This window comes from Danaus plexippus (genome assembly GCF_018135715.1).
Source record: "Danaus plexippus chromosome 18 unlocalized genomic scaffold, MEX_DaPlex mxdp_20, whole genome shotgun sequence".
Classification (NCBI taxonomy): domain Eukaryota; kingdom Metazoa; phylum Arthropoda; class Insecta; order Lepidoptera; family Nymphalidae; genus Danaus; species Danaus plexippus.
The window spans coordinates 626,180-652,483 of NW_026869853.1; the positions used below are offsets into that span (position 1 = coordinate 626,180).

At 35.6% G+C, this 26,304-nt stretch overlaps 1 protein-coding gene across 1 annotated transcript; it reads right to left on the bottom strand.

Moving 5' to 3' along the window:
• Positions 1-578: 578 nt before the first annotated feature.
• On the bottom strand, positions 579-14,459 carry LOC116772925 (homeobox protein prospero). The gene is given in 5 exon segments (XM_061528432.1): positions 579-1,164; positions 1,329-1,473; positions 11,144-11,298; positions 11,973-12,772; positions 12,775-14,459. Coding segments are annotated over 5 exon segments (2,937 nt in total). The 5' UTR covers positions 14,432-14,459; the 3' UTR covers positions 579-984.
• Positions 14,460-26,304: the final 11,845 nt, after the last annotated feature.

The following is a 26,304-nucleotide window of genomic DNA, read 5'->3' on the forward strand; positions in this document are numbered from 1 at the left end:
ATTATTACTTTTTTTTTTTAATTTTTCGAAAATTAAATCTCGGTTGTGACGTCATCGACTGCCCCGCACATCCACCTAGAGCGATGCTGTATTAAGGGGCCCACGCATATCGGAATATAGTATTTTATCTAACAAATAAACTTAACCCTATGTCCTGTGTCGGACTAACTGAACGTTGTTTGCCGAACGATGCCGAAATATTATAAAATACAAACCAAGGATGTTTACATTAATAGAAAATCAAGATGCTTACATTGTGATTTCGAATTTGGTGTCTGTTTATAGTAATTCTATTGAAAAACCTGCACGAACATATAACCGGCTTTCAGTATAAAAATAATGTTTAAATTCTTTGTCTGTGGATCGAAAAATAACCCTGCTCTATTGTACTAATGACTATGGTTAAATTTAATTATTCCTAAAATAATTATGACGAGGTAAAGGTTGACAATATCTGGCTGTGAGACGGGTTTCGTCAGCGTGCCAACAAATCAAACAAACGGGATAACAAACGAGAACCAAAACATAGTCCAGGATGAGGGAAAGGAACCAAACAAAAATAAAAAAACAACGAAACGTTCAAAACTTAAGCAATTAATATATTAATCGTATTTTTGTTGTTTTAAAATCCTTAAATAATAAATCAATAAATGATTTTAAGATATACATAACTATAAAAAACCATTTACGATAATACTTAATAATATAATAATAATTATATATAGCGAAATATATTATGTGCAGAAATAAAATTCTAGGTGACTTAAATTTTCTCTTACTCATATAACCTAACGAATTTCCTAGTAGAGCGCAGACGCATCGCGCCGGGAGACGTCCGACGTACAAATTCATTTTTTTTTAATAATTTAATTAAACTTTTTTATCAATAATTTTGAATCTGAAGGCCTAAATGCGAGTGTCGTAAAATTTTGGTGTGCGATATCGTCCAATGCGTATAATTTAGAGGTCGTTGGGGGTCAGCGCTCACTCCAGCTGTTCCAAGAAGTTGGGCGACTTGAAGTACTCGGGCACGGGGTCGTCCAGGCGAGATATCACCTTGTAGATGGACTTCTTCCAGCTCTGTTCCGCGTCCTTCCCGCCCTGGATGGCGCGGAAGAACTCGCGTAACGTCTGCTCCACAACGTATCGGAAGTTGGGTGGAACCTAGGAATTATGATGGAATCTTTAAGTATTGATGATTTTCACGACAGATGTTGTGTGAAATGAGCCTTTTAAAACGAAACATTGACAATTGAATGAAACAGAGATTTAATATTGACAAATCCTAGGACAAGAGAAGTTTCAATTAATTTACAGTAAAAACTCACTTCAATATGATTATTTCTGTTATAATGCAGATTGAGCACTCTATACAGCTCGGAGTCGCCAGCCACGTGGAGATCGTCCGCCGTCTTCAGACCTTCGCTGATGGCTTGCCGCGCGTACTTCTCCATTTGGATGTAGTAGAATTCTCTGTAACAATATTCACATGATAAGTAAAATGAAATGATATATATTCTTAGAAACGAGAACGAATTTACTAATTAACAATTAAATCAGAACTAAAAACGTCAAAAAAAAAACATCAAACGTATGGTCATACTCATTACATGGATATTATACGATTTGAAAAATAATTCTATGCCATCGTTATAGGTTTTTGTTGCTCAAATATTTGACGATAGTGCCTGTAGGTACTCCAGGGTAGATGTGCCTACTCCGGATGCCCCATAATGGCTGCGCGTTACGTGTAGGCAAATTCACCTGCCGTGTGACACTTGACAGCACAATGAAAATATAAAAAGCTCTCGAAAGTCGTCGAGGGCGGAGAGGATTTGATTAGTCATTTTCGCTCAGTCCGCTTGTCGTGTCGCATCGCTTCGCTATCTTCGCTTCGCTTCGCTTACGAGAGCGAATCGAGAGTCTCGCGAGGCTAATTACTTACGAGTTTGCATTCAGACGGGCTAATTCAGTTTTTCGCATCACGTCGAGTGACGCGTTACTTTCGGAAAAATTGTTTCTGTTTCATGGAGGGTTTTAAGTCGGCCTTTTTTATTTCGACTTGCGAATTTCAATTACGTCAGGAATTGCTCTTTTAAATGCACCCACTACTTACTTTATTATATTTTTTTATTATTTTCTCAACGTCGCGTCGCCCCAATACAGAGTTAGGTACACTCGTCGGAACCTTTCGCATAACTCGAATATTACATTGGCTTTGTAAAAGAAATCGGTTAAATAGAAAATGCGAGACGGTTAGATGAAAGGAAAAGGAAATAAGCCTTTATAGTAACATAGTAGAGAAGCAGAAATATCCAAATCACTTAACAGCGAGGTATCAATCGACGCAGATCAGCTCTAAGCCACTTGCGCGAGAGAGCGAGAGGTTCGAGGGTTCGTCTCTCTTACACCGGGGTTTCTATTATTTTTTAATTGGCACTCCGCGAGATGCAGCCTTACTAATTGAGTAAGTAAATGAAGTGTCTTAATAATTAGATGTCTTTTTAGCTGGTGAGAGGATCTGTGATGTCTGGGTACTTGGGCATCACGACTACACCCACGTAATTAGGATTGGGGGAGTATGGTGTTACTGAATCCGATTCATATATAACATATTAATAAAGTATACAAGTATTAAACCGATGGCGTAATTAACGCTTGAGTTTTTTCCACGTGGCGTATTAAATGACGTAGATTAGGACATGTTGATATGTTGAAACAGATGTGACTTTTAACGATGGCACTTGGAGGTATCAGATTATTAAGTGCTCTTTATAATTAAATATTATCGTTATGATCATTATGGTCGTTATATTATTTACACTTGATGTCTGTTATTGGGTCATTTGCCCTATTGCTGTTAAATGATGTACCGAACTCGATAGAATTTGTGTTACGAATCAAAAATGACGCTAAGATTATGTTAGTGAAGCAATTTGTAGGCTGTTTGTGTCGTTCGTATTGATAGTTGATGCGGGTAGCTTGAGTGGGTGACGCGAAAAAGATATAAAGTCAAAAGATTTTAAATTTTAAAATCGTCTTTGTATTGAATAGTAACCGTAAAGCTGTAGTTTCTACTTGAACATATTGACATTCATACAGAATAAAAATTGTGTGATCGTTTTGAAGTCACGTTGGGAATCAGCTGTTGCTATTGTGAACGCATTTGCCTTAACGAATTTCGGTAATGATGCGGTTAAATGAAATTAAACCTTTGTGACAAGCGATAAAGCTGGATATCGCTTAATATTGGTATTTCCGCGAATTTTTCACACAATAGTAAATTTTAAAGCATTTATCGCGTCACAGTAGTTTATTCGCTGAATTGTATGGGATAAGGGCGATTATTGCTTGTTATTATATCTTTTGTGTACGCGTTTCTTAAGATATCGCATCTTGACTACCTGGCGAACGTCTTGGATGCCATTGTTTGATGAAAACAGTTGGTCTTATTTTTTGCGAAGTCCTATAAACCGCCCCAATGATATTTGGGAAGACGCGTAACGACATATATTTTTTTTAATTTATAACGATGATCGCGTAAACAATTGAATTAAAATTGTAATTTAATGTTGAAATATAGTTTATTAAGTTTTTATTACAATATTGTTTAACGTGAGCCACAAAGCGGGGTCAGAAGAATGGAGCGATCTCTTAATGTTCTAAGACATGGGACACAGTTCCCCTCAAGAAATATCTGATTCCCGTGTGAACTAATATCCATAGACTTACGATCTTTAGAGGGGACCGGGCCCTTAAAGACAATTCGTTATTTTAAATTCTCACAAGATTTTTATGTTTCTTGTTAATAATTATTAAATGGCCCAATAAAAGTTAATATTTACGCTCGTATCAATCGAACAAAATTATTGTACCTTATTTAGTACAGAAAATTTACAACACCTAATAATGATTTTTATTTTAAATAACATATTTTTTCTTTTTTTAGTTTAACGCTAATTTCTTGTAACAAATTTACTGAATGTCTTCGTTAGTAATTTATTATTATTGTACTGTCTAAAGCATTCTTAATACACGCGGGACATTTCTTGAGGGGTAACTTTTGTTTATTTTTTTCTCTCACAAATTTCATTGTTAACTTCTTCGGTGCGAAATCTCCTTTCAAAACCCGATTCCTTGCCGAGACCGTTATTTAAAAGTTTAGATAATCCTTATTCTAATAAACAATGAAATAAAATTTCGTTCGCAGGCGAATCTTACCGTAATGTAACATATAACAATACATTATTATTACATTGGCAGAATAAATGAATGTCATTAGGAATACCTTAAAAATTTTACATTAACATGTATTCCAAATTCAAATTATTGTTCTTCTTTTATTTTTTATTTCTATTTGTAGTCTTTTTAGCGGCTTTTGAACATCTTATTATTGTGATATAACCGTTATTCCTAACTCCATGTAGGTCGCACTAAAGTATTGACAGCTATTTATGCACGCATGTTTGTATGCGGGCGATTAGGTTAAGAACCTCTAGCGTTAATACGGTATTTTCTTCAGAAATTTATTTTAATTTATAAATACAACCGACAGAAATATTTTATTGTATTAAAATTAAATTATTGAATATACATGGAGGTTACCATAATTGTTATAATTATTCTATTGTTTTGTTCGAATATCGATACTTGAATGGCCAAGAATTAAATGTATCGTAAACAAAGCCTGCGCAGCTTCTGTGAGATTTAGTGAAAAATTGTTTATATATCTACATATGTTACTGAACGCTAATTTCGATCGTTCCCAAATACAATGGTTATTAAAACGTGATGTGCAAATGATATGGGGGGGGGGTGAGGGGGTGACTGGGGGTGCGGCGAGGAGGGGGGGGTTCGGTGTTTTATACACGGGGGCTGTATGTACTGAGTGGACGCAGGCCGGCTTTCGTACGGCAGAGCGAGCGCAGAGTAACACAAACTAGATGGTGGTCTACGATTTTTTTTTTCTTTTTCCTTTTCTATATTCAATCCCTAATCATTAATACTAAATTATATATATATTTTTTGCAATATTTATGTTACTTTTTAAAAAAAAATATATGTTTATTTTGTTTCAGTTCTGATATTTTCTTTCTTGGGCTTTTACAAGCCCTTCAATCCTCAATATTAATATGCAAAGATAATGGTATAATTGTAATAAACTAGAATATACTTTTCAAATAACTTATAACATAAAATTATTATCGATGAGCTCTGTATTTAGTTATCTGTGTAAAAGTCGCACGGCGCTGTGCACACATGCACACAACACACACACACAAGCACAGTAAAAGCGAGTAAACTAATACCGGGCCGGATTAATGCTTCAGTTAGTGAAAAAACTTTTTTTCAGACTGCGCCGTCCGGTACAGGGACGGACTTGAATGTTTAAATTGTATATTATTATTTTAATACTAATTATAATATTATTATTTATAAGATTTTATAATAAAGACGTTTTCTGATATATCAAATTTTACGTTTATTTTTTTTACGTATCGTGAAAACGGTAATGTCGTAAGTATATTCGGTATGCGGGCTGTAGACAGTAAATAATCTATGCCGAGCGGTAACTTTCTCGCAAATAATTTTCCTTATCACTCAGTAACGGAACATACTTGTGTGTTATTTTCGACTAACACAGAACCAAATTTGTTTAGTCGTCAATATTAACGGTTAAAGTAAATAACAACATCATATCAGAACGCATTTTATATTAAAAATAAAAAAAATGTAAAGCATTGTAAGGCACATGTAGCGGTCTATTTTGTTTGTGCAATCTTTTATTCAGCCTCCATATAACTCTCATGCTAACATAAGTAGAACATTTACAAGTAGGCATATTGAAAAAGTGTCTAGAGTGCGGGTCTGGCTAATGACTCCCTCCGACTGACCTGTGTCTTGTACCCCACGCTTCAAAAGTTCAGCTCATTTGAGTGCTTGCCGAGATTTTATTACCCCAACTATACTCGGTATTAAAATTTCGAAAAAAAAGGGTTGAAACATGGACGTTTAAGGGCCTAAAGCTGACCGTTCGCGGTTACTTGATTTCAGGATTAGTTCGCTAATTACTGTTTTGAGACAGTTTCTAAAGTTTTTTTTTTTACTTTAGTCAAGAACCGTCTGTACAATCTCTACACATGAACTAAGTTTCGTAAATTGCATGTTAAACATTTAATTCTACTTATAAGTTGGCTATAATAAACGCTGTTCGGTAAACAATTAAGACGGATTAAATAGAAAAAGAATGAAACTTTTCCTTATTTGAATATAAACTACTGGCCTTAAACTGTTAAAAAAATAATGTAAAGGAAAAGTAATCACTATGTGTTCGATATTCAAACCGGAGTTCTATATAGATTCGTTTTGTGTTAATATGAGAATATGTTTTAATATGAAGGGTGTTGATCACGTGTCTAACAATAATTACTTTAGTGTTGCCAGGCGTCATTACGTCAAACCGCCTGCTTGCTCGCATTTTCAGTTTTACTCAAGTTATTTCCCCTGTGGTTTGTCATTGCCATTTATTACTAAGATTTCCGTGGCACGAGTTTTAACTTGAACTTATAAGGATTTTCTATGTAATTATTTTAAATTAACAAAACATAAATATGTTCTGTACAAAATTTGCAAACATCTCGAACACATCGAATTGTCACGACGATGCATTTGTGACATTTTGTTCTTTATTTTGATATTGGAACATTTAAATGATATTTCACGCCAACTATTTTCACAGTACGTTATCGCTTGTGTTTTGTCCTTGTCGTATCCTTCTGTCTTTGACCACTATCGTTAACAACGGAAGTCAGCGCTGGCGCAGCCTTATCTCACTCGGGAATGAACTCGCAACGACCAATCATAAAGATCTCTTGGACTTCAGCATTCTTACGCACATTAATTGTTAGACTAAATGTCAATAGGTCAATTCTAACTGGACATACATATATATGTATGAAGACATTTATTATTGTACTTATAGATGGTACATTATTGTTTACAGTTTTAATTGGATATTTTATACGTCTTTGTTAGTAATAACGATTCGAGGATATAGTTGTTTTTGTTACATTTATATAATAATCATTTAATTAACTCGAAAAGTCCAAGAATCATAGGAATAATTTTAAATTAATATAATTTTCAACTTAATGAGACATAGAAATATAGAAGTTAAGATATCTAATGCAAATATTTATGTCAGAAAGTAATTAAGGATATAATAAAGAGACTGACTTACCTACGACTGCCTTTCAAGTGAACAAAAGAGGCTCATTACAGTTTTATCACCGGCCAGTTATCTTTTAAAAAAAGAAAATAAAAATAGCGTGACGTCCGAGTTCCCGCCCAAAAGTCGTGTGTCGTGTCATTAGAAGCGTATTAAGGTTTTTAAGGTAGAGACTAATGAAAGAACGCCACACCCGCTCCTTCGAGACCGCGGAGGCGCGCCGTGTGGTTATATTGACATGTAACCTCTTTGGTATCATTAATTAATAACACGCAAGTACACGTAGGGTCAAGCGGTGTTTGTTCTTGAAAAAAAAAAAAAAACAGGTTCGTTTTTAGGCGAAGAATTATCTTGCTGTTACGGATAATAATTTACGTTTGGGTGCAATTTTTCAAAACATTTTTTTTTCATACGTGTTGATTAATTACGTAGCAGCATGTTAATTCGATGGTATCAGCGTGTGGGGCGCTGGGTGGGGTAATTAAAAGCCTTATGCCCCATCGAAGACAAGATAAGGTAGGCGGTCGGAAGAAAACTCCACTTTTCTAATTACGCTTTCATTAGCTGATGGAGGCCTTACTCATGCTTTCGTTGGTATGTCGTGAGTTTGCGTCATACTTCAACGAAATTAAAGCCACTATTATATTCAAGATGCGGCAATACTTGTGACGTTGTGCAAGATATGAAAGCTATGTGCTATATATTGAATGTGATTAGGAAATATTATCTAATAATACATTTTTATATGGAAAAAATAGGCCATTTGATAAACATCCTTGTATCTCGCATGTCCTGATAAGGTGGCCACGCCTCGCGTGCTTTAATTATATTACAAAGGGCATGAAGGAACGCTAATAGTTTATCGCAATGATATGTAAATATCCAACCTCGCCCCGTGTCTATAGGAGGCTCGCGTGTAGACAGACCTTAACATTCGGTGGTAGAGACGTGTACGGGACATTAGTTACTCACGAGCTATACTTAATGTAAGCCATCTATATGTTAGAGGTATTCAAGACGGTTGAGTCGGTGTGACGAGTAATTAGCAGCTTTTTAGAAGAAAAACTACTCATAAGCTTCCTCAAAAGGGTCGTATTAATTACTGGAGGTGCTCGTATGAGCGTTGCGCGTTATAAATGGCCGGCCACTTGGCGCCCTAGCCTCGGCAGGCCTTATTAAAAATGTTAACACGTAAATTAGACTCCGCGCCAGCACTGTATTAGCTAACCAATTAAATTTTAGAAGCGGCTCACACAATGCAAGTAACTCCGCGCGTCCCCATTTCATCTTTGACTATGACGGCTGGAAGAGCTGTATACGATATACCGTATGCTTAGATACGCAATATTTTCTTTACACTTGGATAACGTTTCGAGTGTTTCAATATTAAATTGCGCACTTAAGTTTTTAATTACAAAAAAATATATATATTGAACTAAATATATACGGAGCGAGTTAGCACGGTAAGTTAAAAAGGCATATCAAAATTGCGACGTAAGGTTGGTAACATTTCCGTTTCCGACCGTGAGAGTCCTTGCATACGAGAGATTTTATTCTCAGTTGAATTAATTAAAATATTCACTTTTGATATAACTTATTCTAATTAGTGGTGAACTTATTACTTTGTGCAATTTCCTGTCGGGTTTAATGAATCATGTTTTATGTCGTGTGTGATGGCAACATTGTGATTTAAATGATGTGTGGCTTCTAAAAATGTAATTAAATCGCATAATAGCAGATTCGCTTTAAGAGTATAGTGAAAGGTGAGCGGTGTCGCGGACAGGTAAGCTGTTTGCAGGTTGACGTGTTAAAAGGTTTGAGGCTCGGTTAGTCTAAGTGCAGCCCCTCATGCGACTAGTTGGATGTGTGTAAAGATTAATTGGAGTGTTGCCTATTCTAACAATTTACGCCTTCTCTGGCAGGCCGGCCGCAGACCACTTTTGAGCGACTTAATTAAGCGAAATAACTTAAGAGAGTCACCGTTCCTAATTAGTGCTATCGTCGGCTAATTCTACGAGTGACGCTTTGTTTGCTAGACTGAGTTTCTTTGAGTCGCACGCCAAAAGAATTTGTCTTTGCATCGAGTTTAAAAGATGTTTGTTTTGCCGACTTTGCGGAGATTCTCGGGCTAATATTGGATAAATTGTACCGAGGACACATAATGGCACTTATCTAAAATTTACAGAAAATTAAGAATTTTTTATCATCATTGAATTATATTATTGAATCGAGAAAAGTTTTTAAGGTGCCTACATGCGCGACAAAGCGACTAAAACACAAGGGTCTCTTCTCGGCAGAGCCCTTTACGTGTAGTACATCAACAAGTGGCCAGTTGTCAGGCTTTCTTAGCATTTTATGTCAAAGACTTTTAACTTTTAACATTTATCGATAAAAATTTAAACGAATTTTTGGTCTACATTAAAAATGAAATGCGCTATTTAAGTGTTAATTAAATGTTATTACTCAGATATCGACGTTGCTAAGGCTATCGCTACTCTTATTTAAAATTTATATTAGTTCATTAACTTATCCCAACGTAATGAAGACGATAACACGAACAAATTGATTTAATAATAATAATGAGAGATTTTTTTTATGGAACAACAGTGATTTATTAGTAGCCGATGTTAAAATGAACATGCCATGAGGAGATTTAGTGTTTTGTAAACATTTTAATAGATGGTTTTAAAACGCCATCAATTCGCGGCTGTCTTGCCGGGACACCTTGGTGTGTAATTGCCTGCTGACCCCTCACCCTTTCAGTTTTCCTTTCAGATGTTTATCGCAAGGAAATGGCCGTTTTCCGTTCACAATGCAACCATTAAGGGACAATACTAATGGAGCTTGTTGTGTTACTAAGAATTTTTAAATATCTACCGACAGACTTGACGAAATTTATATGTTTGATAAGTTTCTTGGACGCTATATCACGAAAATCGATATCGTTGTTTTTTTATCAAAGCTTTTACAAAAGTTTTCGCTTTATCTACCCAGATAATGAACGTTGGCTTGAGATAGCTCAATATGAGCGATGTGCTTCGTTCAAGTGGATGACAAACATCGACACGTGCCCTGCTTTGTTATCTAGTTTTATGTTACATTTAAACTTTACATACTTCGGTATATCAAATACACTTTCAAAAAAACCACCTCACACATATATTGTGGAAGAAAAGTGTTTATTAAAATACAGTTAGAAATGAAACTTATCCATCGTAAGGTTGATATTTGTGAAACATCGTAGAGACGATTTCATGAAAATATTATTTATGTGAAGATAAAATTTATATCAAGTATTACAGAAGGGGGTTCAAATAAGGAAGGGTTAGTGTTATCATATAAGCACGGTGGAGGCAGGTGTCTCTTATCAATGCTTTGATAAAGGGAAAATTATCCGAGTGTAAATCAATACTTATGGGACTTACACGGAATATTTATATGCAAACATATTTTCTTACTGAACAAATACGAAATCTCAGTCTGTTAATTTAAAAATTTTATGTTTATTAAATGTGTAAATTAAATACTATAGTGGCAGTTTCTTTTAAGGAAATCGTTTGCAAAATTCTATTATGTACCTACAGGCTTGTTAATAAGTTAATTGTAAAAACTAAATTTGTTAAAGGGTTAATTTTGTAAGGAAATTTATATTTATCATAGTAGAATAAGAACCGTTTTTCTTAAATATTCGTATAGAGAACACTCTGATATTTATTTGTCTAGTTTGATTTAGCGGGGCTCAACCCTATTGGTAAATTTGTTTATTAGGAAATAGTGTGTTAAAAGCCCCATCGTATTTGAATTATAATCGAATCATAGTTGTTTGGGGTAAAGTGTGAACCAGGATAAATTGTTAACAACATACTAATAGTTTTTGTAACATGCGTACAGTGAGCAATATAGTGTACAACTCACCTGAAGTTAGAGAACCATTTGACGAGCTGTGCTGTGTTGTTCTTGTTGAACTTGATATCTGGGAAGTACATCTTCAGCACTGCGGAGCTCGGATACCGGACCCAGAAGAACATCAACTTAGCCTTGCGTAGGTGCATCGGCGTCAGAGTTGAAGATTACAACGGAATCAAGGATAATCATTTCACATATTTCATAAAGACGTCAAGAAACCGGGATGGAGAAAAAAAGTTTAGTAAATCTCATTATATCCTTGTATTACGTAAAACTAGGGAAGCACCACAAGGTATAATCCATTTGCATCTAATCTTATAATGTACCTTGGCAGATATCAATTCCGTCTGTACATATTCCTCGAATAAATAGCTATAATAAGGACTGTTTGATTTTAATAATATTTATTGGACTAGTGATAGAGTTCAAAATCGCCAGAAAGAACACGAATCGTATGATAACGAGTTAGCGTATTGTAAAAGTCAGCGTTTAATTAAGTTTACGGTTATTTCCTTCATGTATAGGTAGGCGATAGGCAAGTACGGTAAAGCGTAGAAACCGCAACACTTGTGTGGTTTCAACAGTCGTATAATATCAACTACTGGTAGGAAGTAGGTGGCGCAGTCCTAAGGTTAAACATTACAGAAATAAGATATCTGTGGGTGGCAGCGTGTTCGATGTGAGCCACATTGGAAATTAAATGGTGAATCTACTTAGTTTGTAGGTATTCTTTAACACTGACAGATATCATTTACCTTTTATTTTTCGTTATTGTAATACATACATACATATTGAATTGAGCTGAAATAAATTTATAAGTTATATTTGAAAAGGATATAGTAGGCTGAACTCCGTCGTAAGGCATCTCAGTGGAGTTGCAGTCGGAGTGAGGGTCCTGCGCGTCCATGTGCTGCGCGTGATGCGGGCCGGCGGCGTGATGCGGCACGTGCTGGTGTCGCATGTAGTCCGGCGAGCCGTGGTGAGCTGCCGCTAACAAGACGGGGTGCAGCATCGAGTTTGGCAGCGGTGGCGAGTCCCGCTCGGGTCCCGGTGGAGATCGAGCCAATCCAACCGATCCTCCGCCTGGACCGAAGAATGGTGAATACGGAGAGAAGACTTGACTCTCGTGTAGTGATGGGTTCGGTATCGCCACTGAGGTCGGCAGCGCCATTCCTCCGTGGAACGGCCGCGGTGACGGCGATTCCGGGAATTTTATCTCCGGTGACTGGACGACACCTTCTCCTAGAATCCTGCTCACTGTGCGAGGAGTGATGCGAGTGTCGGTCACCTTATGTCGCTTTTTCTTAGGGGTCATCACAAGGCTCAGGGGCTCACTCGGGTCTGAATTCTGGTCTCGATCGAAGTGTCCATTTAATGAACCGAAGTGCGACTGTAGTGACTTCTGCGGTGCCTGGAACATGCCTGTTGGAGGCCGCATGTGAGCTCCGTGGCCTGGCCCGCCCGCCTCGGCGTGCAGAGGAAACACTGCTCCGCCCGGCGCACGGGGGCCGTTCATATGACTCATAAACATCGGGTTATTGGGCATTAGCGGTACGCCATTAGGAGCGCCCGGATGATGGACGGGTGGATTACCTGGCATGAGTCCTGACGGCCGTTCCGGCATCTTTGGCGTTGGGATTTCTCGATGAGACGAGCAGCTTGAATTAAGTCCTTGTTCAATTGTTTCGCCGCTGCCGCTGCTGCCTCTGATTGCTTCCCCATTATACGACGTTGATGTACGAAACGGGTTACTATCGAGTCAATGAGGCTTGCTAGAGAAGCTGTTATTTCGCTTTTAAGAACCTCGGCTAAGCCTTCTAGGTCAGCACCAGATACAGGTCCAACGGACCCTGAATTGCTTCGTAATGCATCAAGACGCTCGGCCAGTTCAGAGGCTGGAGGTTTAGGAGTTGGACCCATTTGTCTCTGTTGTGGTGAGTGCTGATTAGATTGTGGCCTTCGTTGTTGGCTGATTTGTTGCTGTTCACTAGCTTCCTTCATTCGTGCCTCTTGTTCTAAAAACAGCTTTTGGCTGACATTAAGGTACATAGCAGCAGCATTATTAAGATGTTGATGAGTATGTGGTGGATGCATGTGGTCACCAGGTTGCATATGGGGCATAAGAGGTAGTGCTCCATTGAAACCAGGTGGCAAGTGAGGATGAGCTGCTGGGTGTGACGGCAGTTTTCCTGACATCATATTATTTATGACTTGGTTGAACATATTCGGCGCTGCACTATTAGGTATTGAAGGAGGTACCTCTTTAACTGGAGACGATGGTTCCGATTTGGGCACGGGATCCTCGTTTTGTTCAATATCACTAGAAGCACCATCATTATCAGCCGTTTCTGATTCTTGACCCATTCTGTTACATAGCTGTATATATTTCTCTCGCATCTCCGCAAGTTGTTCCTGCATAGTTCTCAGTTGTGTTTTTAATGCATTTTTTTCTACTAACTTTTGTTGAATCGGTGGTTGATCACCGTCATCCTCAGACTCATCCGACACTGTCTGTGCACTGCTGCCATGGCTTGTTCCATAACGCTCTGCTGCACCGTCGTGTTGTTGCGGGTGATATAATTTTCTTTTTTTACAACCGTTCACTTGTGGCTGTTGGGGTGCGGGACTAGCACGCATCGTTGACACTATATTTTCTACACGAGCACGTTTCACATCAAGAGGTCTCGGGGAAGATCTTTGGGCGTCACTATCGCGGTCTTCCGGTTCAGACTTTGGAGCAAGAAGTGGTTCGTTTTGAGAAACGGGAGGCGGCGAGGTCCGCGAGTCACCGGCACTGTCGAGATTCAATAGAGCATCGTCGAGATCATGCCGAGAGTCGCGGGAGATAGGCCGCTCCGGAGAGCGTTTCTCTTCTTTGGGTTCATCATTATTATTATTAGCGAGCACGTTGTTATTGTCAGGCGATAATCGCATCAATTCTTTCTTCCGACTTTGTAGAATGTCCCGAAGGACACGATCGCGAAGCATATCGCCGCTGGAAGCTTCGTCGCCGGCATCCTCTTGTCTGGGTGCACGGCCTAATAATTCGTTTAACATTTCAGCCGGAGCGTAGCAAGGGCCGAAGAGACCGAAGTGCTGGCGCCCCTCGAAGATGGCCCCGTAAAGTCCTCCACTCATGTGTGCGACGCGCCCGGGCGCGGGTCCGTTCGTCGCGAGAGTAGAATAAGAATTGCGCGGCTCGCCGGCGTCCACGCGCTGTCTGACGCGTTTCTGTTTCTTCAGTAGTCTATCCGAGTAGGGCGCGTGTGAGTCGGCCTCCTCCTCCGATGACATCATATACGAGGCGGGCCCCAATTGGCCGGACGGGCGGCGGGCTGGGCCCCACCGCGCTACTAGAGCCGCATCGCCCGCTCTGCAACAGGAGGGGGCACGATCAGCACACCTGCTTGGATGCTCGTGCGACGCGCATCATGCTACAATCATGCTATACATCGTTGTACAGCTATACTTCACAATCATATATATAAGTCGCTTTAAAAATTTAATTGTATATTAGTAAACTTTCCAAAATTATGATAATTAAAAGTTACTACATATCGTGCTTCTAAAAAAAATATATATATTTATTCAATTATTCATCGAATAATTTCAAGTATCCTATTATATACGGGAAAACAATGCGAACTATACGAATTTAGTTTACATTTGTATTTGACAGATGCTTATCATGAAATCGATACAAAAATTACCAAAGTGTTAGCTAGTAGCAACCGATGGTTGAACGTATTAAAGAGTCTAGGTCGCAATGATGCCTTATGACTAACAACCTAGATATAACAACGCCTTTCTATTTTATTATAATAAACAGAGGTATTTTTAAGCCCCGGTACACGCGGAAGGCGGGCTATTTAATATTATTTACGTAAGTATGTCACAGAGAACTAGGCATGTTAAAGGTTGTTACAGAAAGAGCATGTGAAAACATACAGCCAACAACAAAAGGCCTAGCGTATGTATCAACCGCATTAATTTCTTTTGGAGCGTGACTTCGTATTCATGGAGGACAATGAATCTAAAAATGTCAGAAATAATTCTGTGAGACATGCGGCGCTAACACACGACTCCATTAAAGTACGACACGATATTTGTTTTAATATAATAATATACAGAACATCGCATTTCAAAAAATGCAAAGCAATCCCGAACAGATCATATGTGAATAAAAAAAAAATTCTTATTTGATTCCTTATTGGTATACAAACTTTAACACGTCTAAACGCAATTAGAATTCATATATAGTAAGAATTACACTATGATAAGAATTTATTAATATATATATATATATATATATATATATATATATGTCTTTAAAATACAACAAGATTTTAAGGGTTTAATTCATAATCATCCCATTCTTCCTTTTGCTTCAAAAATGGCTGGGTATTTATCTGACTTTTCTGCTGCTTATTAAATGAAAGCTAATATTTTTTTCGTGTGCATTTTTAAGGTAAGTGGTTTATGAAAATGTACGTAGGAAGCCGTATGGGCTCTTAAGATTTCCACCATAAGAGTTATTTTGCAACGCGAAATGTAGTCTGTATTATAAAAAACCTACGCCAAAAGAAAAACTCACGTAAGTCTATTCCATTTTTTTTTCTTTTAAACGAATAGAAAATAAATGACTTCTCTTTGATATGTATTATAGAAACTAATTTTTTTTTGTAAAGATTAAAGAAATATTTAGTCTCGTATTCGAGAATTTGTCGAAAGCTACGATTGTCTTTTTTAAGAACGTCTTGAGAGTTCATTGCTTACACAATACAAACACTTACACGAAAATTTGTTAAATTATTTTCCTATTACTTTTATAGTGCCATTTTTATATTTATATTTGTCCGTCAGATAGATTTTAATAGGAACTGTCCTAATAGATTTTAATTGAATAAAACTGTCGGAGAATGTATACCATGATAATGGAAATCCATTCTCATGAATCGCTATGATTTTTATTCCGAGAATTATGCCAGAAATTATCGTTGATTGGATTTAGAAGAACTCTTAATTTACGAAATCGTTATCTTATTTTTACGAGTCCGATGCAAATTAGCCAATAAATCAGATAGGTATATTGGATACGAGCGCATCTCGCGTCTCTAGCAACATCCGGCTATTTGCACACAATGAGATGGTATCAATAGCTACTTCCGATGTTTGACCAGCAGCTTGCGACGGTCACGCTCCCTGAACCAGCCTCATTGCTCTTTAGGTATATGATAAACTTATATCTATATCTGACACCATAATTATCGGTTAAATCAGACGAGATAAAACTGGCCCTGGACGACATTTTATTGGATTTTTTATTGTGATGTATTTTATCGTTGTAGCGAGGAATGAATGGTCACTTCACGCAGAAGATATTAAGCCTTATAGTATGATCAAAATCGACTTATAGTAACGAATATTAAGTAAATTTTAAAACACTAGCCGTTCTTATATTTCTTATCTAATCTTATATTTCTAACATATCTATATTATCTACCTCATTACCAAAAATTCATTAAATAAGCTTCGGGTACAGGCGCGGAATAGCAACAGTTAAAAACAGTTCGGTACTTTCAAGTAATGTTATTTTGTATTTTTAATTTTGCCATCCAAATCCGAATACTAAGGTCCAAGAAATTTGTGTAATACAAAAAAAAAAAAAACAAACAATATTCCTACGATAATGTTCTATTGTTATATTAAATTAATCAATTATGTGTAATAATCTAACTCGAACGCCACACATTCCCACCCTATATTTTATGTAAAAAATGTATCATAATGCCAGAAACCTTACCATCGAGCTCATGAATAAATAACGCCTATTAAAGACATCAGTCCCAATTACTTTGTTCATACACGGGATCCACTAACTTCGTATATAAAATTTAACTCAAACTATAAAGAATTTTCGTTTAATTCTGTCTGAATTTCATCGCGAGATATACTTTAAATAATTATCATTCCCATATATAAAATTCCTCTGGTAGTCATGTGTTCGACACGACCTGTTGAATTTCCATATCGCACGCCTAGGGGTGCCTACCCCTGCGCCTTGTGACTTTGTCGATGTGTTTCATTATGACAATTTATTATCACTACTATACTATGGAAATAAAAAAACTCATGGTTTCTTATGGAAATATTACCTTTAAATCTTTATGTTACGTAAAAATATATAAACGGTCTATGTTATTTATATTATATATTTATATGTCTGATTTCAAAGATCAATTCTTTACTTTTATTTATTTGATACAGGTATTAATTTAATATTTATCTCTTTATAATCCTCCGTTCAAATTTGTCGACAAATCACATCCCTAATACCTACCCCTGTTTAATTTGGCGTGACCCGACGTCGTCTAATTTTTACGGAAATGTTTCTTTTCCGCTTCCACGTGATTCCCATGGAATATCGTAATTAAGTGTTTAAGCGACAGTTAAATATATTTCATAATAAATTTGCGGCTTTAAACTAGAAGTTTGAAATTTATCTTGAACGTTGAGTGGTCCGTTATGAGCAGGCGGTTTGTATGTTTAATCGTAATATATAGAAATAAGAGAGCGATAGCATCTGATCGCATATGGCACAGCGGAACTGCCCCGCGGTAGTGGAGGAATGCGTGGGAAAGCGTTCACCCTCGCAATAGCCTTCGCATTTATAGCTCTTTGGTGACTTATGGTCAGTAGGGCCATATGGACTTATTAAGACGCAGGTGCTAACGCAAAAGTGGGAAGGGTTGTCTACGGTTTGCTAATAATTGGTACGGAACATTATATTGCCCCAACATACACTAAATTATGGTCACCATTCGTCTTCTCATACTAAAAGTATGTGGCCTGGTTACATGTCAATGAATCAATAGCAATTGTAGGTAAAATATATTTCGGGACTTATTGTAGGTACATAACAGTCATTATCACGCAGTTAAATCATCGAAATTAATAGTTGATTTATCAGGCTCCGTATTTTGTATGTTTTAAGATATTAAAATTAATTTTATTACAGTTTTTTTAGTGTCCATTACATAAAAAAATACACCATTAATACAGCGATTCCATTAAAGGTTTAGATTATATGATAAAATGCATTTGCATTTGTCTGTCACGTGTTGTGTTGACATGCAAGGGCAGACGTTCTTAGTTTACATGTGAATTATAAGATTTATATCTTTTTTTTATGATTTTAATAAAAAAATATATATATATATATATAGAAATGATATTAATCATTTATTCAACATTATAATAAGGACAAATATTACAAATATAGTACTTTTGGAGCTTGGAAGTGAAATGAAAATCAGGATCGATTTTTTAATGCAAAAAATATTTTATAAGTAGGTATAGCTAGTTATTAAATAGTTAATAACTCTTCTTATGATATCCGCTTTTAGTATATGTATATTTAATACGGACAGTTAATAAAGTTAGCATTGTATGTACAACAAAACCGTCCAATGTCCAGTAAAGGGTGAAAGGGAACAATCAGTATGCATAAGTTATGATTCGTATAGCGTGTCTCCGGCGCCATTATGGCTTCTATGAAAAAGGACATTTTCCTTATCAGCGGGTATCACGAAAATAAAAACCGGCGATAAGATCGCGAAGCGTGTAGGACTTTAATCGATATCGATAAATGCACTGTCTACCCATCACTATATTCTTTTTTAATAGTCACTGCAACGACTCACGTACACTTCGTAAGAAAATTGCAATTAATTATTTAAAGTTTCTTTTTTTTTTTTTTATATACCTATATGGTGTTTTTCATAAAAAAAAAATAATTGAATGTTTAAAATAACTTACATTTCCTTAAAGATTACTGACCTAATTATACAATAAATGTATCTGTTTAATATTGACGAATTTAGCGCAAGCTGTCTGTTGTTGTAAACAAATAAAAAGCTAGCAACATTTACACCGTCCCTAGCGTGTATTATAAGACAGGCACTTATTACTGGTCATTATCTACACTATCTGTGTGACATATGGCCAATATTTGACGACGATATCTGCAGTGTCATGCGAGAAAACCACGCCACCTATAAGCTAATTAGTGTTTGTGCATGCGATGGTCGAAGTCTCATTATTAAAAGATCATTCCTTTGATTATGAATATATAATGTCTGAAAATTATGGCCGACATTCATTATACGTAAACGTTCAGGAATTACGTGAATCAGAATAAAGAAAATAGATCATAAATATTAATTTTAACGACTCGATGTTATGTTAATGAATAAATAAATAGTTTGTTACTATATTTCTAAACTGTGTGAGACAAAGGAGGTTCTGTAAAATAAGAATAAAATAAGTCGAATATTAGTGGACAGTTATGTTCCATAATTTGCCTCTTCCCGAAATCAAAGGGCCTAAGGACAATAGCAAATAATCACAGACTTATATATTGTATAAGAGAAAGAATAGTGAAGCATCTTTTTGAAAATTATTTGCTTTCACAAGAGGTTCTTTGGTACGAAAAAATCTTTTTGTTGGTAACGAAATATACAAAGAGCTATGAAATAATTAAACTGCTATAACTTTAATTTAGGAGACGGTACAGTTTCGTGATAAATTAGCTTTTCAAGAAAAATAAACTATTCTATATAATATATCATTGTAGAGAAAAAATTAGTTTGAATATAGAAATCGTAAAGCGAACTGCAGCGATCACGTTTTGCTTGAAATGTAACTAAGAGATCAAGTATCGGGAATAGTGTTTTATATGTTGTGATTATTCATAGAATTCATATTATTCATAATGTGAACAAAGTTGCGAAACGTTGTCTCCTTATCGTGAACGCCGGCCTGTCCCGAACAGAAAACCGATAAACGTATCACGTTACTATTATACATACGTCCAAGTTACAAGATCTTATACCACACCAGTACGTATAGAAGTTCCTGCAATATATGATGAGCTCCAACGCCACTTTTATATTATAATTGTATATTTAAAACGATCTATTATGGTATTTCTTTGATAAAGATTCTGATTTAATCTTGTCAGTTATTTACTCCAGATGTCTGCTCATTTGTTTTCTTTAATATAAAAAAATTACATCTACAAAGTTTCAACGGACATGTTTCGGAATAATCGAGAATTTATTATGATAATTTTAATATGTATATAATATAATTATAATCTATGATGATTTATTTATTTTGTATTATCTTTATGTCTATATTTCGAGGTTCGTTGTTTCAAATAGTTTACAATCCGCTCATGATGTGGACTCTGGTCAACAATAAAACACGCATCTGGTGTATTTCTTATCAAACAGAAACAGAGTTATTGTTTAGAAGGAAAACATAGTTTTATCTCAATTATTATTCACGTTTCCGTCCTTAAGTTTTTTTTTTTTTGTTTTTTGTGTTCATTATTAGAAAAATAATTTTTATGACTTAAGAACGTTATTTGTTTCCTGCTGATAATAATTCTTTTGTTTTTGTTAACACTCGGGCAGTTAACGCGTGCGGGCTCTTCTCAGTAGCATTCAAATGTTATTGCCTCTTTGTTGTTTTAGCGATAATGTTATTTATAAGGAAATAATCTGTCATTTCGATCTGTTTTTAACGTCTCGTTAATGAGACGATAAGTTTTTTTTTTGTTGGTCGTAATAAAAATCAATGAAATAATCACTGACATTATATTATATTGATATAATATGTGTGATAATTTTCTACTAATTTTAAATCTGATATATGTATCGTTGTATATATTTTTATCACATATACTTCACACAGACTGAACATGGTCTATTTATATAGAGAATGATTAACGACCAGTTCAATTGGTTGAATAGAGACATCCTCAAATCGGAGACAGCAGTCACAACATCTCCATTGGTGCAGTTCCTTCCCTGGTCAAATGGTCTCTTCCTCCCAAACAATCATTACGTGATGTAAGGTAACTGTCATATCAAACTGTCATTGTTCTGCCGATCGACGTTAACATTATTTAAATTACGTGTAAATTTATTATACGATTCGTAAAAAAAAGGTGTATATATGCAAAACTAGATTGCATTAGTTATTTTCAGATATGACCATTCTCCATCCGCCCCAACATTAATGACGCCTATTAATAATTACGTCTACAGCGACACAGCTTTGTTATATGTTAATATAGTACCTACATTTTTATCAGCTTCATGTCATCGCTTCCCTCGATATCATTGGTATTGAATAACAGGAATGTGACATTTCTGTTATTTTTCAAATATAGATAAAAATGACGTTTTCTCCCAGAAGTATTGAACACGTGTGCGAATATTTAAAAAGATTATCCCAACTTAACAGATATAAATGAGATAAATACGAGATACTAGTATATTATCTTTTTTGTTAATTACTAATAGATAATTTTAATAATATTATTTGATTGCAAAATAATATAAAACAAGAATATATGAGCTATAATCTAAATGCTATTCTAATAAATCAGTATGCACAAGTCTTAGGTCGGATTGCCTAGCAAGCGGTGTGCGTACAACACAAGATTGTTTCCTCGTTAGCCGACCAATTGAGTAGAAGTTCCGCAAGGAGCGGAACTCGGCCCTAATAACTAAATTGAACACTCAAGTGCGGCACTCCATATCACGAAGATTATTCTTTTATAATAAAACCTAAACGGTCAAATTGGTTGCTTTGATTTTAATATATAAGTGCTCTCATAGATATGTCATTTAATTTTTAAGTTAAGTTAATTCTATAGTATGATATGTGAGGTACAATCTCTTATCACATTTTTATTTCTACATTCCTTCCTACATATCAATTATGTACTACGTCATTTTTTTTGGTGGAAATAAAAAAATCAAAGCGAACAAGAAATGCGATAGAAGTTTGAACATTTTGTTTCAAGTCGTATTTGTAGCTAGAAGTGCTCGAACAACATTTCGGGACAATCCTCGGAGCTGAGACGATTACGCAACCCCGATGTCGGGATGCTTGCATTACACAAGTTGCAAATGATATCTTGAGGCCAAAAAGACTGCTGGCTATCGTCCAAAGTATACGGAAGTCTGCTGGAATTCTAGATACTTGGGACATACGGGTCCCGTTCTCAAAAAGTAAATTACATTAGACGGTGTGTTTGAGGGTAATTGAAGTATTTTTTTTTTATAATTTTAAACCGTTGATAGTAATGTTTAGAAAAAAACCTTTTTTTGTTCAACACCAGAGAGCTCTCAATTGAATAAAATAAGAATGGAATTAAATATCTCTGAACGTTCTTAGATTGGTCATTTGTATCAGCCGTGTGTCGCAGACTTTGGGGTTATGAATGACCCCGGTTCAAACTCGGCTGGAAACTGCATGCATATGTAACGGGATAAGTTTCCTTGCAGTTTTAATGGCAGTTGTTCATAAGTGTAATATCTGTAATAATGTTACGGAGGCTTCGCCGGGCTCAATGCCTGGTTAGTTTTATGACCGACGTTATATGAAATTACGGTAAACACAAGTAATCTTCGACGCCAACAATCAAATAATCAAACTTTACAATAAAAACTTTATTAAAACATTACTCTTGTTTATGATTGTGTGTTGTGTTGGTTTCTTGCTAAAACTGGCGTTTATTAATTTAGAACGCGTCTATTTTATTTATGGCACGGAAGTGACGACCAATTGCTAGACCGGTATATTTATCCAAGTTATTACGTATCTTGCACATTAATGTATGTGACCTCGGCATAATTAGTTCTACCTGTTGTTTGAAATATACATTTTATACGGACACCAACGGAACTATGAGATTAAGATTGTTTGTTTAGATAGCTATAACGCATGATATATTAATAATATAATAAAATATATGTTTCATGCATAAGTTAATAAAAAAATGTTTTGTTTTCTTCAAAACATTTCGCCGTCACAATGAGTAATTCTTTATTTAGCGACAACCGGGCCTCGTCTTAATCATCAATTTAGTGCGTTTCCTTTCCACCAATTAGAATGCGTGCTTGATATGAATTGAATTTTAGAATGTTTTAAATCGATTTGTATTATAAAATAAATCGTTTTATCAAGAACGTACTTATGGTTTATATATATTAAAACATGTTGTTTTTGTGTTGAAAGTGGCAAACATTAAGACAAACAAAGCGACCAAGAGCAATTGGGCCGTTTATGCGCAATTAGTCGCAATATGTACGCGTAGAACAATTAACACATTAAACGGGAAGGAGGATGCGGCAATAGATTTAACCTCTGCCACATCCTAAATCGTCTTACTTTCTGGATGACTCATATTAATTATATCTAGATATGTCCTTCATATGTTCCTTTCATCCGGTACATTAACTTAAAAAAAACATATAAAGAATCTCTATGGATGATTCGTTTGAAACCCCAAAAATAATCGGATCAAATTTAAACATCTATAACTATGAGGTATATTGAAATGTTATAAATATAAATGATTTAGAAACAATCGTGGCCCCGGAAAAGAAAGTTTAGGCAGCTGAGGTAATTTCAATTAATTTTTCGTTTAACCACAGACGTATCAGGCGGTAATAAATAACTAAAATGGTATAAATTTATCGTAAGGAAATTTTCACTCATACCTATACTTGAGGCGCACTTCGTCTGTATCACACTGTCCATAGCAACGGGGCTCTTAAAATTGGTTCACAGTTGAGTCATCGAGATTAACCCAAATATGATATTACGATACAGAGGCTCTGGTAGCAACTCATAATAATCATATATTAATATGGCGAAGATACGAAACATACAAAGTAATAATTTAAAAATATTTCAATTAATATCATTTCCTTCTATAGTACGTTTATAATTTAATGCAAACAAAAGTACTAACGGAAGCGTTATCATCTAAGAAGTTCAGCGATTATGTGAAGCAAATGCAATTCCTAAACAAATTGAAGTTAAACTGTGAAGACAAGATGTCTTAATCTGTTGAGAAACTAACTGTATCGGATAAGTTTGGAGATCAGGAGATAAGCTTAATTAAGAGTTCATTCAGCACAAAACGACAAACAAAGTTTAGGAACTATTAAGTAAATCAACACATATGTTGTGTGTTAATATAAGACAGAAATTAATGAAAAATTTAGTAATTTTGCTTAATGATTTGATGTGATAGTAACTATTTCGTTTATCGAATATTTAGGTAGCGAATTGTTAATTTTAAAGTGTTCCGTTTCCTAATAGCCCAGACAGTAATTAAAGCAAACTTGCCGCAACGGTAAGAAGTTGGGGTGAGCTTCGCTATCTCATCAGCTGAAGTAACATGCTTACTATTTTGATACTAATGTTGTCTTTAAACGTTATAATAGTGAGGAGTGTTTGATAAGAACGGAAAAGTTTAATTCGTTATGCAATTTTAACTCAAATTCAATATAAAACACTAAAAATCTTTTGCAGGAATGTCGTGTTATATGATCTTATAAATTGAAAGGCTGGTCTTTTCACACCCACTGGCTCAGAATCATAACATTTTCGCTGTATAATTATGCGATCTAATAAAAATGCGCATCTCAAGACAGTGTTAAGATGAGAGGCGAGGCGCGATGCTTTCAAAGAGTTCAGTTCATTACCGTCTTGCCTTCTTCTAGAGATGTCCCATGATTTATCGATATTTTATACAGCATATAACATAACATTGTATATTCGTATAAGCTTTAAGGGGTGAGTTTGACAAAAACGTAAATAGGTTTTTAATTTATTTAAACACTTTTCATAAATCCGTCTCTATCGAATTGTATCCTAAATGTTATTTACAATACGCTAATAATATCAAAACCTCGTATAGATTTATAGTTATTAATATAACATCATAATAATCTACAAAGACGGGAAATTAATGAAAAGAAAGAAAAAATATATATAATTACAGAGAGAAATTCCAACGTTCGCAATCCAAGTCACTCGAACTATCATCACCAAGCGGAACAAACTAGCGCCAAGTGTGTCGATTTTCAGCGTCCTCGAGAAAAAAATATTCTCGAGTCGCAAGTTCAGGGGGATGGGTGGACCCCCTCGGCCCTCACCCTGGACCTCCTTAACTGCTGCAAGCGGACAAAAAGAATGAATAGATACGCCCCTTAACGAATACACCGACCGGCATAATTCATACTTAGAAAAATACAAGGAGTTGATTATGTTACTTAACATTACATATTTTTTTTTACTATTTGATCTTCCATCTTGTTTCTTTTTGTGTAAAGATTTTGAATGCGAAGGAGAGAAGCATGTGCAATACGTTATGTGTCTATATTTTTTCTATTTCAAATAGGAAGTACTGGTAACATTTATTTATACTAACATCTGTATACGTGTGTTGTGTTTAATATATCTTGTATTGTTACATTTAAAATAATTTATATAAAAAAAATATGAGGTGATTACAACTCCACAGTATCCAGTAACAATAATTAATAACGGGATGAAAGAAGTTAGAGCAACGAACAATCGTAACAGTAGGTATAGGTTAGGTAATAAACAGTAACTAACGTCGGACGATTGGTATTCTAGCTTTTACTTTAAGATTTACCAGCGACTTTTGTAAGTATTATAATATATAACATATACATTTTGAATTTTTAAATATCTAATTCGTTGCCCAAAGAAATATGTATATTTTCGTCCTCCCAATCTAAATTTCGATAATAATTAATAATACGAATATATAAGTTATTAGAGTAATGTACTAAATTTATTTTCATCCAAATAAATTGCGTGCAGGTTGAATGATGACGTAATTAAAATTAAGAAATGCATCCGTGTATAATTATCGAGCGTTCAAGCAACTCGCCTATCGTTACTCAAGCTCGGAAGCTAAGATACGTCGGTTGCCACGTATAATTTTTTCCACTCTCTTTCAATTCACCCCCACAGCCTCGCAGCCTCCCACCCTTCCGTCTGTCAATCTTAACTACAAGGGAAGGGTTCACTAGTAGGCCCATATTTTTTTTCATTTTCGTTTTAATGCCGAGAATCGATGATTCAATGTAGTTTCCAGATTTGTGCGTTATGCTCTATTAATAAGTGTAATTTTTGTGTGCTGTAAGTTTTCTGCTGATTGCGAACTTATGCGGTAATTGGTTTCGATTTGATTGCGTTTAACTCAAGTTTAGCGGAACTATGACTTTGGTTAGTGGATACGTAGCTACTGATGTCGACTTGAGATGCTG